This window comes from Anomalospiza imberbis, chromosome Z (assembly GCF_031753505.1).
Source record: "Anomalospiza imberbis isolate Cuckoo-Finch-1a 21T00152 chromosome Z, ASM3175350v1, whole genome shotgun sequence".
NCBI classification, from domain to species: Eukaryota; Metazoa; Chordata; class Aves; order Passeriformes; family Viduidae; genus Anomalospiza; species Anomalospiza imberbis.
Window position 1 is genome coordinate 39,590,960 of NC_089721.1, and position 14,593 is coordinate 39,605,552.

The 14,593-nt window shown below is 40.3% G+C and overlaps 1 protein-coding gene across 1 annotated transcript in view; it reads right to left on the bottom strand.

Annotated features, from left to right (window-relative positions):
- The window catches only part of WDR36 (WD repeat domain 36), a 28,677-nt gene extending 15,337 nt beyond the window's left edge, over positions 1-13,340 (bottom strand). The window contains exons 1-11 of the mRNA XM_068177514.1: positions 13,137-13,340; positions 11,895-11,922; positions 8,959-9,059; positions 8,347-8,464; positions 7,316-7,448; positions 6,349-6,403; positions 5,653-5,785; positions 4,517-4,692; positions 3,897-4,017; positions 2,417-2,482; positions 1,396-1,479 (exon numbers count right to left, since the gene is read on the bottom strand). Coding sequence (XP_068033615.1) covers positions 1,396-1,479; positions 2,417-2,482; positions 3,897-4,017; positions 4,517-4,692; positions 5,653-5,785; positions 6,349-6,403; positions 7,316-7,448; positions 8,347-8,464; positions 8,959-9,059; positions 11,895-11,922; positions 13,137-13,283 — 1,162 coding nt within the window. The 5' untranslated portion in view covers positions 13,284-13,340. The remainder of the gene's footprint in view (positions 1-1,395; positions 1,480-2,416; positions 2,483-3,896; positions 4,018-4,516; positions 4,693-5,652; positions 5,786-6,348; positions 6,404-7,315; positions 7,449-8,346; positions 8,465-8,958; positions 9,060-11,894; positions 11,923-13,136) is intronic.
- Positions 13,341-14,593: the final 1,253 nt, after the last annotated feature.

A 14,593-nucleotide genomic window follows, 5' to 3' on the forward strand; every position in this document is an offset into this window, starting at 1 on the left:
AGTAGAAACAGTAATTCTAAAGTCAAACTTCAGCTGTCCTGATATTTTAAAGTACCTTTAGACAGAACAATTCGTATTTAGTGTTCTTGTTGCACACTCAAAAGACTAGCACTCAGAAATACCACTGGGCAAGCAGCTGTACATGTGTAGTGCAAATAAAATGTTAACAACAAAACCTCAAGCATTGTTTCATACGTTACACTTTGTGTCATTGCATATTTTAAGCTCTGCAGTTTGAAATGCACATTTCAATGTAAATGTTTTAAACTGGCTTAAATTATTTAAACTGCTCAATCTGTACACATTTCCAGCTGAGTGTCTTTAACTTTTTCTTCAGCTGTTGAAGCAGCAGAAGCTACCAGATAAAGTCAGGTTAAAGAGCTAAATCTGCTTCACATAGCAAAATACTCCTTCTGCATTTCCAGGAAAATTGTTTACCAAAAGGTCAGTATCCAAACTTTGTGTCAAACATGTTATATGGAGATCTAAATAATGAGCATGTTTGATTTTTTTTTTCTGGAAATTTAAAAAAATTCAGCACTTGAAACTAGGTATTTCTAGAACTTCAAAGATTAAAACAAGATACAAACTGGTTCACTTAACTGAACAAAAAGAAGAAAGAAACAACTCTAAAATGTACTTAAATAAGTGGAGGTTTTAAGTCTTCAAACATAGGCAGCTCTAATATTAATTTTAAATATAAATATTAAAAATATACACACATACTTGCAAGAGTATACAGACAGTCTGTATCACAGAAGTCAAATGGCTCCACAAAATTGTAAATCCAGGTCTTTCAACACAGGAAACAATAAAACATCCTCAGAAGAGAAAATAGCTACACTTTCAACAAAAGAGATTTCAAGTCTGAAGAGGAGGTCATTATTCAAAGAAGCACCATTTTGATGAAGGAAAATAATAATTCTGCCTAAAGAATTTAGATTCATTATTTGCATGGTGAATTACAAATGAATGGATTACTTGAAATTCAGCTTCAAAAAATGACTCAAATAAGTGTACTGAGCACTCAAAATCAACTGTAAGTGTAACTAAGACTTCCTTAGCTGACAAAGATCATCCTCCACCTAGCTGCTGGTTCTGCAGCCTGGAATAATATGTACATCTGTAGATTTTGGTTCTCATGCAGGAGATTTTCAAGCCAAGAGCCAAATAAGGATATTTTAACAAAAAATGCTCTTTTTGAAATATTGGAACAGTTTACCAAGTCAAATGCAATTTTTAACCGTCATTCAGTAGCTCATGAAAGGCCACAGGACAATCTAGATATAGCATGTGCTTCCAAAACAACAGTGTTTTTAGGGTTAAAAAATGAAATTAATACATAAAGATAATATATTCACATTTAGTTTGTAACCTATGTCAAAGGCCACTCACCTGAAGCAAAGGCTGTAATTGGTGGAAGTGCCATCGTGTCCAGCTTAAGGCCTTTCTTTTTTGATTTCTTTTTATTAATTGAACCTTAAAAATAGACATGAAGGGTCTCAGTCTCATTGCCAGAATTGAGAATAATGGTTCAAAAGGGACTGTTAACAAAATGCAAAGCTTCTTTTAAATTTAGAAACATTTGGCTGAAATATACACATCCCCGTTCCCCAGGTTTGTAGAGCTAGGAACACTAATAGTCTCTGTTGAAATGTGTGCAATGCTGAGCAAATCACCAGCCTTTTACATTCACAGCTGTGAATTCACTACTCAAACTACTTGTTCCAGGATCTTGTGCTGAAATTCTGAGGCAAAATTCCCCCATCACAGCTAAAAACATGGTCCTATAGAAATGACTATATAAAGCAATAAATAGCACCCAGACCTTTCAGCAACCAAAGAATCTTGAATTTCAATTTTATGCCCAAATTAATTTTTATGCATCTTTTCAAACAGGTCCAAATACATATATAACAACATGGACAGATACTTAAAACTAAGAATTATTTTAGTCTTTCTGATCCTTGCTCTCCCAAACAAAAGTGTTCCTTAACCATGGCATGATGTGCAAGATGTGTTTAAGTGAAACTCTACACTGAATCAAAGGAACTCAAGCCAAGAAATATGAATTAGCTAATAATTTAGTCAATTGAACAGAATGGAAATAGTGTAAAATGTTGCAATTACATATGCTGAAATGTCAGCTACTGTTTTACACATTTTTAATACAAAAATCATGCACAGTTTTTCCCACAGTAAAGTAACATACACTGCCTGGATCAGAAATCTCTTTTTTAAAGTATAATCAAATATGAGAGTACACTTACTGCAGGAAGGACTGAGTTTGCAGAATAACTGAGGTGATTAGCTTTTATAGAACAGATGAAGTGAAAATAAGGCCTGTCTAATGTTTACATAAATGTTTTTTGGGCCTTCTTTTCACCAGTGTTTATACTTTGACTGAAATACTTACCACGTCCTAAACTTTTATTGAACTTTTCATGTATTGTTGAAAAAGATTGCAATGTTCCATCTTGACCTAAGAAAGTATTAGCACAGAGCAGTGAAGGGCAAAAATCAATTTTACTCATAAGCTATTTGATCAAGAAAAGTAAAAGGTAAGCAATAAGCATTTTCAAAAACTGTAATGAAGTATTTATGAAAAATTCTGGCCCAAGAATAAATACAGATACACTCCAAGTAGCAGAACTAATAGAGCCTAATTTTCTAGGGCCTACACCCCATTCCAACAACTCTGCCCCAAACATTATAAGAATGACCGCTCTTCACAGACATCTTTTCCATGTTCAATTCCTCTGACCCTGTAATGTCTGTGACATTAATGAAATTTTATGAAGTTAATTTGAGGGGATGCCTCTTCTATGGAAACCAGTAGCCCATGAAAGGCAACCCTAATTCACTTCTGCTGCACAAAGTTTTACCACTGTTTCAGAAAGGAGTGTAGAATGTTAGTCTCTCTGCACTGCAGATACATCAGATCTCAAAGGTTGAGATCCTTTTCATTGTAAAGGTTGTGTTTGTGCTCTCTCCACTGCAAAAGCAAATATGAAGATTTGTTAAGCAACACTTGATTGAGACTGTGGTTTGTTTGGTGTGAGCTGAAATACAGACAATAACTCATTACATGAATGCAAGTCACTAGTTGGATGACCAGAAAGATTTTAGTACAGGTAGTGTAAATATTTCAAAAGTAGCCAATACAGACAATTAATTAGTTAGGAGTAATTAGAGACTAAGTGGCAAGTCTCTATCACCCTATCACCTAAGTGGTCTGGGGTAAAACATGGTCTGTTCTAGCACTTCACTCTACTAAGAAGTCTTTTTAAATATGTTAGTTTCTAAGGAAGAGTAGTCACTTATGCAATTTTTACACTTTTACATTAGTATCTCAATAAAAAGCAATCTTGAAAATATGTATTACAGACACACGTAAGCTGTAATATATTACAACAGTGCAAGCCACAAAGCTTGACCAAACCAGTGGAAAAAGCAGTTACTAAAAATTAGTTACTACATGCATTATGTTGCTTATTTTTTCCCTGCCACAACCAAATTTTTTGAGTTGTTACAGGTTTCATTCTGACCAGCTAATACTTGCTCAGAAGATAACAAAACCATTTTTATTAATCAAATATATAAATATGGATGATAAGAGCAGCTCCTTTGCTATTCTGCTTTCAAGTACTCTTCAGCTTGCTGATATGTTACTCTAGGGAAACATGAGTTTTCTACTAGAGTAGGAAAACTCTAGTCAAACGCTTTGTTACAGTAATAAATTACACTACTTATGTTAACTACTTACTATGTTTGATAAACACATTATACAACACTTGAAATATAATCTAGTGTATTACTAAAACAAAGACACTTAGCTCTGCACGTTTTCTTTATCACAGCAAGAAATCAGACTGAAGAAGAATGGCGATTCATACCTGCACTAAGAATTTGCTCTCCATTTTGCCCATGATATCTGATTTTTGTTGGTGGTGCGCTATGTCCCATTCGGCTTCTCAATATGCGACCTGTACCACCAGGCCCATCAAAAATCCAAACCTGTACCCCAAAATAAGCAGAAAAAAACTGGCTAATAAACACTGCCTTGTCAACAATTGTACCTCTTGTCAGCAGAACATGTTTATCTGGGAGCTGGTGCAGCCAACTTCACACACTGGCTTTCAGCCTTAACCCTAACTAAAACTTTGGAAGTTTCAATCACATCACATTACTTGTTTCCTGCTGTTCATTCTGCCCTTCCACCAAAGCCTAGTGGCATCAAAGGACATGAAGCATGAGGGACTTTATCCACAGCAACTGTTTATGATCCAAAACATTATCAAAATGGATCAAGATTTAAGAGAATAGTGGGATATAAAGTGTGGTTCTGGAAAAGTGGATCCATAGCTTTGTTCTTCAAGGGTACTACAAAGCAGTAAATGAAGCAATGACAACAAAGCAGCAAATCTTTAAACTACAGCTCACTACAGTCCAACTGACACCAGTAATTTGAGTTTTGTTGTAGTGGTTTTAGAGACCAGCAGCGATTGTAACTCACCCGTAGAGCATTATCAGCACCATTAGTTATAAGAAGTGGCTCTCCAGGGATAAATGTCATGCCAGCTATTGCTGTGGAATGGGCATCTTGCATCTGACACATCAGTTTCTTCTCTTCTAGATCCCACAAAGCAATGTGTCCAACTGGGCTACCAGCTGCCATTACTGGGTGTCCATCTGCTCAAAAAAAAAAAAAAAAAAAAGATCAGAAGGTTTGCTTATTGACATTCAGCTCATCCCTACTGTCTTGTCACATCTTAAAACTGATGCTAGAAATTACTATAACCACAAGGAAAAAGAAATCTCAAGTTGATGCTAGAAATAATGTAGATTTTAACAGAAACATTGTAGTATGTCTATCAGAAAAGAAACAAAACTCACTGATTAAAAAAATACAACTTCTTCATATCAGAGAACAATAAACTCTCTAAATACAGCAATCAGAGCTAGAGATTTTGCCTGAAAACACAATACATACTGACACAAAAAGACTCTTTTTCTACTTCTCACAAGTCTTTCCACCATTTTCTGCAGTAGCATTCCTCCTCAACATGATCTGCACTCAATCTATATTCTGTTAAGATTTGCAAGATTATTCGAATGAGAGATTAGATTCAGTATCAACAGCTCTGTGGGCAGGATCAGCATTAAAGTAACTAGCTTTAACAATTAGGACATGTTTGTTAGACAAGAAAAAGCTATGAATACAAGTTAAGATTTCCCTGTAACATCCATTCAGTATTCACCTAACTATTAACACTCTAACATTGTCTGGTAGGGGAAAGACACTGCTGAGCAGTAGGTATGGACACTAAAGCAGGACATACTGATTACAATACCTCTGACAATTGTGTACTGTGTTAGCTCTTGGCACACTGTAAACAAACTTTTCTTTTCAAGTATACTGCATGTCACTTTCTGTGCAATAAGAACACAAGAAAATGCTATAAAACAGCTAGCATAACGAAAACACATGATCTCACTTATTACTACCTTTTCTAGATTACCTTCAGCCTTTGAAAAGTGACACTCTCAGCACAAATTTGATTCTGAAATGTTTTATGACAAACTGTTTTCCTCAGTTTCATTAGTGTTAGTGCTTTCATATATATTTTTACTAAAAACACTAGGACTTACCAGTACGAAAAGATATTGCTGTGATGGGACCCCAGTCCTGTTGAAATTTCATCAGAGTTTCATCAAACTTAATATTATGTACAATGATATGACCAGATACAAGGCCGACAGCAACAACATCCACTGCTGGAGCCTGCAAGAAATGAAAAAATTCTGTTTCCAGAAGCTGGGAATCCTTTGAAAAACAGATCACTTTCAGTGTGCAGCAGCTCTGGAAGACCATCATACACCCTGGCACACTCCCCCACATATTTACAAGTTTTACCCTTGACAACGCTGACCATTTTCACAGCTGTCATCAATGCTATGGATGAGTTTTAACTCACTTTTGTATCTAAAAATCTTTTACTGATCAACAAAATCTACATTTTATCAAACTCTGAAGTAAAACAAATTTAGCAAAAAACTGCAAGTGTCACGAAGCTTCATGATATGCATGCATCTTGAAAATTCTGTGACTTCATAACATCATTCAGTGAAGACTAAGGATGTGATGAACACAAAACAGGTAAGATGCTAAATGCAACAGCACTAGGAATAGAGGAAGAGCAGATAAAAAACCTTCATTCAAGAGAGGATTACTACAATTACCTGGGAGAATGCACGCCATTTTTACTGATGTCATTTTAAACAGTATTGTGCCTGCTGTTCTTGACCAGCTACATATGAAAATAAAAGATAACAAAAAATACTAACTTGTTCAAGAGTTGTGACTGCTAAGCCCCATCCTGGAAATGAGTAAAGGAGTTTGCTGTAAAACAAGCATAAAAAACTCATAAATCAATTAACCCTTGGTGATTTTCCATGACACAATGGTTGCTATATGTGTACTCATACAGGAAAGAACATCAGCTTTCTGTTCTTATAAGTCAGATAAAAGGCAAAAAAACCCCTGTGATACTAAGAAGTAAGGTTAGAAATAAAACTTATGGCTAAATTTTATTGAAAAAGCAGTGCTGTGTATTAATACCACAACAGTGACATAACTACATGCCATGAACATATGAAACAAAAGAAATATCTGTGATATCATGGCAAGCTGAGTTAGGAGAATGAAACACTGATTTATGCAAGCTGACTTAACATGTATTTGCAGTATGAACATTAACATGCAGTGAAGCTCACTGTACCTGTAACTTTCATGATTTAGGAAAGCAGCTGCTCATGGTAGGAATGAAATACTGACATTACGGATGATGATCTACTGGGACGTGCTCAGAGGCAACTGCATGTCTATGCATCTCTTACCTGAGACTAAGGCTCAAATGCTAGTAATTACCTTCACTCTGCCTGCCAGCACTTCCTTGGACCCACAACAACCAAAAAAGTCAAGTTTGGAAGATGGGAGGCAGGAGGCCTGAACATGTTTTTACTATTATTTCAATAGCTTTCATGTGAAAGCTATATGATTCCAAGAAATTAAAAAAAAAAAAAAAAAAAAAAAAAGAAATCCTGAACAACCCCTGACATTTTGCAAGGAGATTACTCTTACAACACACAACCTGAAAGGCATCAACATTCAGGAAGCAGCAGCATTCCTTGTTCCTGGAAATATATCAACTGAAAAACTGTGCCAATACTCAGTAAAAGATTCCATACTCAACAGTATCATTTGTTGCCTATCAAACTACTTGAAGCATAGCCAAAGTAGCAAGAATCTTACTTGGATCTTATATTCCATAGCTGCAAGGTTCCTTGTTCACTCCCAAGGAGAATTTTATTCAGATAGGTGCTGGGATGCAGAAGTGCAGAAACTGCAAATGTGGCTTTATCAAAATCTATCTGAAGATATTCTTCTGCAAAAACAGCAAGAAACAGTGTTAGTGTAGCTACCCCTACAAATCTGCAGGCTTGCCATCCCTTTGCAAATGTAAAAGCAGGATAGAGGTTTAACTCTCAAATCCTGCAACTGTTTTTTCTTACATTAAAGGATTAGCTAATGTGTAACAGAAGAGGCTAAACTTCTTTACAATGGAAACATCTGTTGGCTTGAAGGTGTATTTTTTCCCTGTAAGTCTATCCAATAGAACAATACTGGCAATACCGTACCTTTATCTGATTTATATCTTTCTGTGGGATTCCTGCTCCTGCCTGAGCAAAACACCTCATCTGATCAGCATGCATTTTGTTTGTTATAGCAACTCCAAATCTCTAAAGCCTGGTTACAGACACTTTTGACAACCAGCACGCAGAGAATAGCACTGGCCACACCAATGAATGCTTTCTAAAGAAAAATGTTTGGGGCACTGAAGCATAATTTCACAAAGCACTTGACAACGGCATGAGAAGATGCTGAGACACACAAAAAGATTATTCATTAGAATTTAATCGTACCCATTCTGGTAGATATCAAGGAATTACAAAAATTAGAAATAATGCCAAAGCTGCTCTATCACAGCCTTTACGAGAAAATGGAACACTAAAATGTAATTTTCACATAATCATTCTCCCTTTTCCATCTACACGGAATCTGGAATCTTACTGGGCCTCTGCACATGGTACAGTGTCCATCCATGAAACATTACTGCAGGATTAGGACTTCAGATCACTAAGTTGCACAATCATTTAAGAATTTTCTTTTTTAAGAATAAACTACTTCTGAACATGTGCATTTAAAAAAAAACCTTCTTCTTAAATTACTGAATGTCTAACAGTGCTATCTTATCAAGCAGCAACAAAAATAAAATCTCTCACCTTCTGACTGTATATTCCAAACAATAAGAACATTATCAACATCCACAGAGATGACATGATCACCAAAAGGCTGTAGAAGGTGTATCCTTGCCTTGTGGCCTTCATAGGTATGAACCACCTATAATTTCAAAATAGAAATGCTTCTAATAAGCTGTTAAGGTAGAATATCACATTAACACAATACCTGAGGACAGCTAACAGATGTCAGCAACAAGTTCAAATAAAATTCATGCAAAGGCCACACAACTTGAAATGCAAGAGAGATAATTATATCTGATATTTAAAACTGTTTGCAAAAAATATGCTACCTAAGTATTTTTAATTATTTATTTTCAATTAATTTAGTTTACGTGAATTGATGATTTTTTAAAATCTTGAAATCGCTACTTAATTATTCGAATTAATATGCAAAACACAGTTAAGCATTATGGAATTTCCTTTTACATTCTTCCAGTTTAAGCTTTTCACTCCTCATTTTACAGCTTGTTTCCCTAAAACTGAAGATACCAAACAGCTACAAAAATAGGCATTCATAGAAAATTAACTGCCTTGATACCACAGACACTACACAACTGTTTTGTACTACTGAGTAATAAGTAAGTTAATAGAAACCTCTTTGTTCCTGGCAAAAGCATGGAGAATGTTGTCATATGAAGCAAATATCAGCATGCGATCTGCTGCTAAACAGGTGATGTCTTGTGGCAAAGTGTTACCTGTTGATCAAACAAAAGAAAAGTTAAATGAATTTCAGGTTCCTAGCAAGAGAGAAAACTTGACAGTGTATTTCTTTGGCATGGTGACCCACAAAGAAAGACCTCTGTTCGAACATCATGTTGAATTTTAGAGAAATGCACATATTTCAGAAGAATGCAAATATTACTACAAAACATTACACCAGTAACACCATAAGTAACATAAGATTGGTAGAACATAAGGTGGTTATTTTGAAAAAAACACTTAATAATAAATTAGTGAACTACCTCTATAAGTAAAGGGACACGTTAGCTTTGTGAGGGCTGAAAACACAGATGATAAATCAAAGTCTCAGCATTAGTAATGCTTATTAGGTTAAGTAATTCTGCAGGCCTGGAAGTTAGTGACCCACTCCTGCACCTATCTCTTGTTCACACTGAGAATTTAATGCTCTAAAAATACATCTCATTCCCCACCTCATGACTAGTTCAGGAGTATCTAATATCAGGCTATTTACTTTACTAGCCCAAAAGGTAAAAGAATCAAAGTTCCAGACCACACTGAGAAATTGCTGATGGGGTCCCAAATAGAAGAAAAATGAAAAAAAAAATACTATAGGGAACAATACTCTCAATCCAAGGAAATGTAAAATCATAAATTACTAAAGCACTTTATGCTTCTGCAGAGAAACACCAGGTCAAAAATCACTGTGGGAGTGCACCTATGACACAAATTAGCATGGTCACACAGCAGGCTTTCCCACAAAGGTTTTTCGTACTGTGAATTGTTAGCAGGCACAAAGAAAACTGCACCACCCTCTACTGTACTGCAGCACAACTTCATAAGGAAGAACTAAAGTATGAACATAAAAGAAGGTTGCACTCTATGAGGTTTAATTTGTTTGAACATATCTTCCCACAGCACCTCTGAAGTGACTTAGCCTTACAACCAGGTTACAGACATCTGGTACTCCACAGGCACTGTCTGCAAGGCTGCTTAGACTAAGACAGTTTTAGGCAGACCCAAATTAAAAAGAAAAGTTCAGAGCATCAACCACATAACATCAACAAACCAACAGCAACATAAAAAGAGCGGTATAGTATTCATTTGTTTCAATCACAGTTTTGTATGTAAACAATTTCTCAAAACGTTTAGATGATTACATATGTAAGCAGATGCATCCCACCATAGACCAGAATATGCAATGTTTTTATGATTTTGCAAGATGAAAACTAAGTTCATGTGTTTACAGCTTTAAAAATGCATACCTGATAAACTAAATCTAGTCCTGGTTGTGTGACATTTATTCTCAAATTAACAGATGCTCTATTAATAGAAAATACTTTATATATGACATCTCTGTAAAAATTTTGTTTTTACAAAACAGAAGTAGACAGAAGTAAAGCCCCTACTTTTCAAGACAGAGTGCATCCCTCTGAATCATGTAAGTATCAAGTGAAAGGGACCTTTAGAAATCAACTGGTTCAACATGCCACCAGCTCCTCAAAAAGTTTATCACCAGTACTAGACTAGGTTAGGTGCAGCTGTGCCCAGCTGTATCTTGAACACTTCGGAAGAATGAGTTCTCCTCAAGGTCTACACTGTACCACAGTTACCCCTTCAGGACGTTTTTCCTACTCTCTACTATGACCCTCTCAGGCTGCAATCTGTGGGAGTCGCCCCTTGCTGCTCTGTCTACCACTACCACCATCAGCACAAATCCAGCCCTACCATCCTACTGCCCTTCAGGTATCCTCTGGGCCATCCTGAATCTTGCCCTACTTAGCACTAAGCCGATCCAGTTATTTCAATGTCTCTTTTCATACTGCTTGCTGTAGGCCCCGACATTCTCCTGCTCCTCAGCATGCCTCCTGCAGGAGAAAGAGGAGCTGTGGAAGCGACAGAACCACACTAACAGGGTTCTGCAGTCTGGGCATGGCCCCACCAGCATGAGGTGCAGGGGAAGGACAGCTTTGCCTGATCTGCTGGATGGAGGCTTGATACACAGCCTGCCTTACTCACAGTTACTGTGTTTTTGGTCAACATTCAGCCTGGCCCCAGCACAGCCCCAGCTTCTCCCCAGCAGGATGCCATGAGGAGTTAGTTCCCAGCTTGCTCTGTCCCAGGTGCAGCAGGGTTCTGCACTTGTCCTCACTGGACTTGGCAAGGTTCCTGTGGGCCCAGGCTTTGTGTTTTGTGTGACAGCTCCCTGGACCAAAACTCTGCCATTCTGGGTGTTAGCTACACCTCCTAAAACAGAATCCTCTGCAAGCCTATCCTAGGGGTGCCTGCTGCCTCATCACCCAGGCTACTGGGGATGGTGTTGAAGAATGTGGGCCCTGCTGCTGACACCCAGAGTTCTCTACCACCAAAGGTCAATTGAATATCAAGCCATCAATTCATATCCTTTGTATGCACCAGTACAGTCAACTCCTAACACTCCCTGAAGGCATCCACATTTATTTTCTCCATGTAGTTATTTTCCTCCTAAAACACTCTTCTAATAATCACAAAAACAACAAAAAAGGATTCTAAAATTAATTCAATAAATTAATAATTGAGCTTTATTCACTGTGCAATCCTTATGGCCTAGAGGTGTTTTGGAAGAACAAGATGGTAAGAACAGAAGGTTCAAAAGGTATGTCTCTAAGAAAACTGAATTTCAGTTTCAACAGCATTCTTATTTCCAAACTGGTATTTTAGATTTCTGAGATTCCTTTTAATATATTTCAGTGTAAATATTAGTAAGCATAATTTATTTTCTTGTTTTTTTTACTTGAAAATGAAGTGCAGATGTTGGACATGTTTAATAACCCCCACAAAATAAGAGGAATGAACAATTTATGAGTACTTACTCACAGCAACAATACCAAGCTTCTTCACCTGCAATGAAAATGTTAAAAAGGCATTTTTAGTGATCGGTTGGAACGAATTAGGTATAAACAAATTAAAAAGTCTAGGAATTAACCTAGATCCGACAATGAATTTGATACTTCAAAAACCAGGAAGATTATTCATCCCAGTTTAGAACAGTCTACTGAAAAACACACAGACAGTAGATCAAAAGGAATGGGACAATGCATTTGCCAAAATAGTACTCACCAATAGTAAGTTGTGCTTCCTGATGTATTTTACCCTAATGCGCAGGAAACCAAGGACATGTTAAGACACCCTGAGGAGCTTGGGTACCTTTGTTTCCACATAACCTCTGCTTCTACCTTACTTTCACTACAACCACCCTTTATCTCTGTTCACAGAGATTTTGCTTTAGTTGCAAACATCTAAGCATCTCTGCCCAGTGATGATCACTACTCCACTTCAAAGGCTGTGAAGAAGACTGACAGGAGTGAACGCTAAAAGGCGCCACAGAAGCACAGGAAGATCCCTGATGTCTGCACTCTGGTGCACACTGTACTCAGCTCAATGTTTCCTTACACAGTGAAAATGCTTTGACTGAGCCCAGGGAAGCCACGGAGTCTCCCTCTTTCGAGGCATTCCAAGCCCACCTAGACACGTTCCTCTGTAACCTGCTCTAGGTGACCCTGCCTTGGCGGGGGGGGTGGTGGGGGCGTGGCGGTCTGGGTGATCTCCAGAAGTCCTTTCCAACTTTAAGGGGCTTATGATTCCACACTGCAAAAATCGAGTTCTTTCATCTTGCTGAACTCATCTATGCTTATCCGTTTTCATACAGGAGTTTTAATAGGATCTGACTGCCCTCCGCCCCTAAAATGTAAACCTCAAATGCTAAACCAGAGCGGGTGAGCATTAATTTATCTTGTAATGAAGGAAAAGCTTCAGTACCTGGGCGCTACCGACGGATGGGTTGTGCCGCATCGGCTAGCGCTGCTCACATGGCTGAACAAGCTCATTCCCGGCTCGTTCAGCCGGCAGCTTCCCTCTTTCTTTCCCTCCCTCCCCGTCATCGGCGGCTGCAGAGGAGCGGCACCGGGACGCCGCAGCCCCGCACACGCTCCCGCATCATGACGGCGAGGGCGGAAGAGGCGGATCTCCCTGCACGGCCCCGGCCTCCCCACGGCGGGTGGGAGCGGGAAGGAGGCCAGGAAAAAGGAGCAGGGACCGGGACGCCGCGTACTCACATTGTAGGTGTGGACGCTGCGCCCGACAGCGGCGGCCAGGTAGAATTCGCGGTGGCGGCCGTGATAGCGCAGGACGTGCGGGACGTGCCCGCTGAAACGGCCGAGCACCCGGAACGCGGCGAAAAGTCCCGCGCCCTCCCGCGCCATGGCTCCGCACGTGTCCGTGTCCGTGTCCGCATCCGCCCGCCCTCCCGCAGGAAGCGCCCGCCCGCCCGCTTCCGCCGCCCCGCCCCGCCCCGCCGTGCGCCGCCGAGAGCGGCCCCGCGCCCGCCCCGCGCCCGCTGGCCCCGCGCTGCTGACCGGCGGCGCCGCTCCGCACGGCGCGCGTGGGTGCGGTGCCGCCGGGGCGCGCAGGGGAGCGTCAGCCGCGAGCTCTGCCACAAACACTCCAGCAGGCGCGACTGCGCGATTTTTTTTTCCTTTTATTCTTCATTTTTGTATCCCCTTTTATTCTTCATTTCGTTATCCCCTTTACCCTCGCAAAGCACCAGGTCCGGCTGCGGATGGCCCCTCCGCAGAGGCGGCAGCGGAGCGCGAGGTGAGCCCACCTCCGATGGCACATCCCACGAGACACCCGCATCAGGAGCCTCTGAATTTCCCGAGGTGTCTGTTTTTAGTTTTTGTGGTAGTGGTAGTAATGTTTGTTTTGTATGTGGGTTTTGGGTTTTTTTTTAATAAATTATAGATATTAATAAAAAACAACCCGCAGGATGACTGCGTTTCTATGACTGCACGGCGGACAATGCAAGTGAAGTCCGGCGGAGGACGCAAAATTCAAAGCCTCGCCACCCCCAGGCCACCTATCCTAAGTTATTGTAGCTTCTCCACACCGCCACCAGCTCCTGGGATTTGCTTTTGTCGCACGGGACCGGGCTTGACGTCCCGGCGGCGCCCCCGGCGCTGTCTCCGGGGCTGCCCCACTGCGCTGTCCCAGTACCCTCCTGTGACGCGCAGAAGCCGGGGCAGTGGTGCTTCAGAACGGACCGAGTGACGCGCCACAGCTCCGGCCGCTCCCCGCATCCCCGCGCCCGCTCCAGGAGGCATTCCAGCAGTCGGCCCGCTCTCTCCGCCCGCCTGGAGTCCTGCGAGCAGACGGCCGATTCACGATCCTTAACTCCTTTTCCCTTCAGCGCCTTCCCACGCATCCCTAAAAAGAGGCTGCCCATCCACCACTCCAAAGATATAATAAAGCTCCTCATCCTTGCCCCCTTCTGCCCGCTTTCCTCTCCTCCTTTCTTTTCCCGTCCTCCCCTCCTCCTCCTCCTCCTTCTTTTCCCCCTTACCTTTCCTCCATTCCCTTATACCCCTTTCTCCCTTTCTTGCCCCCCTCTTCCCTTTTTTTCTTTTTCTTTTTTTTTTTTTTTTTTTTTGGAAAGGGGATGCCACCTAGCCGCCGGGAAGGGCGCGCTCCGGGGCGAACCTCGGACAGCTGCTTGCCCGCCGGCTCGGAGGGCGCG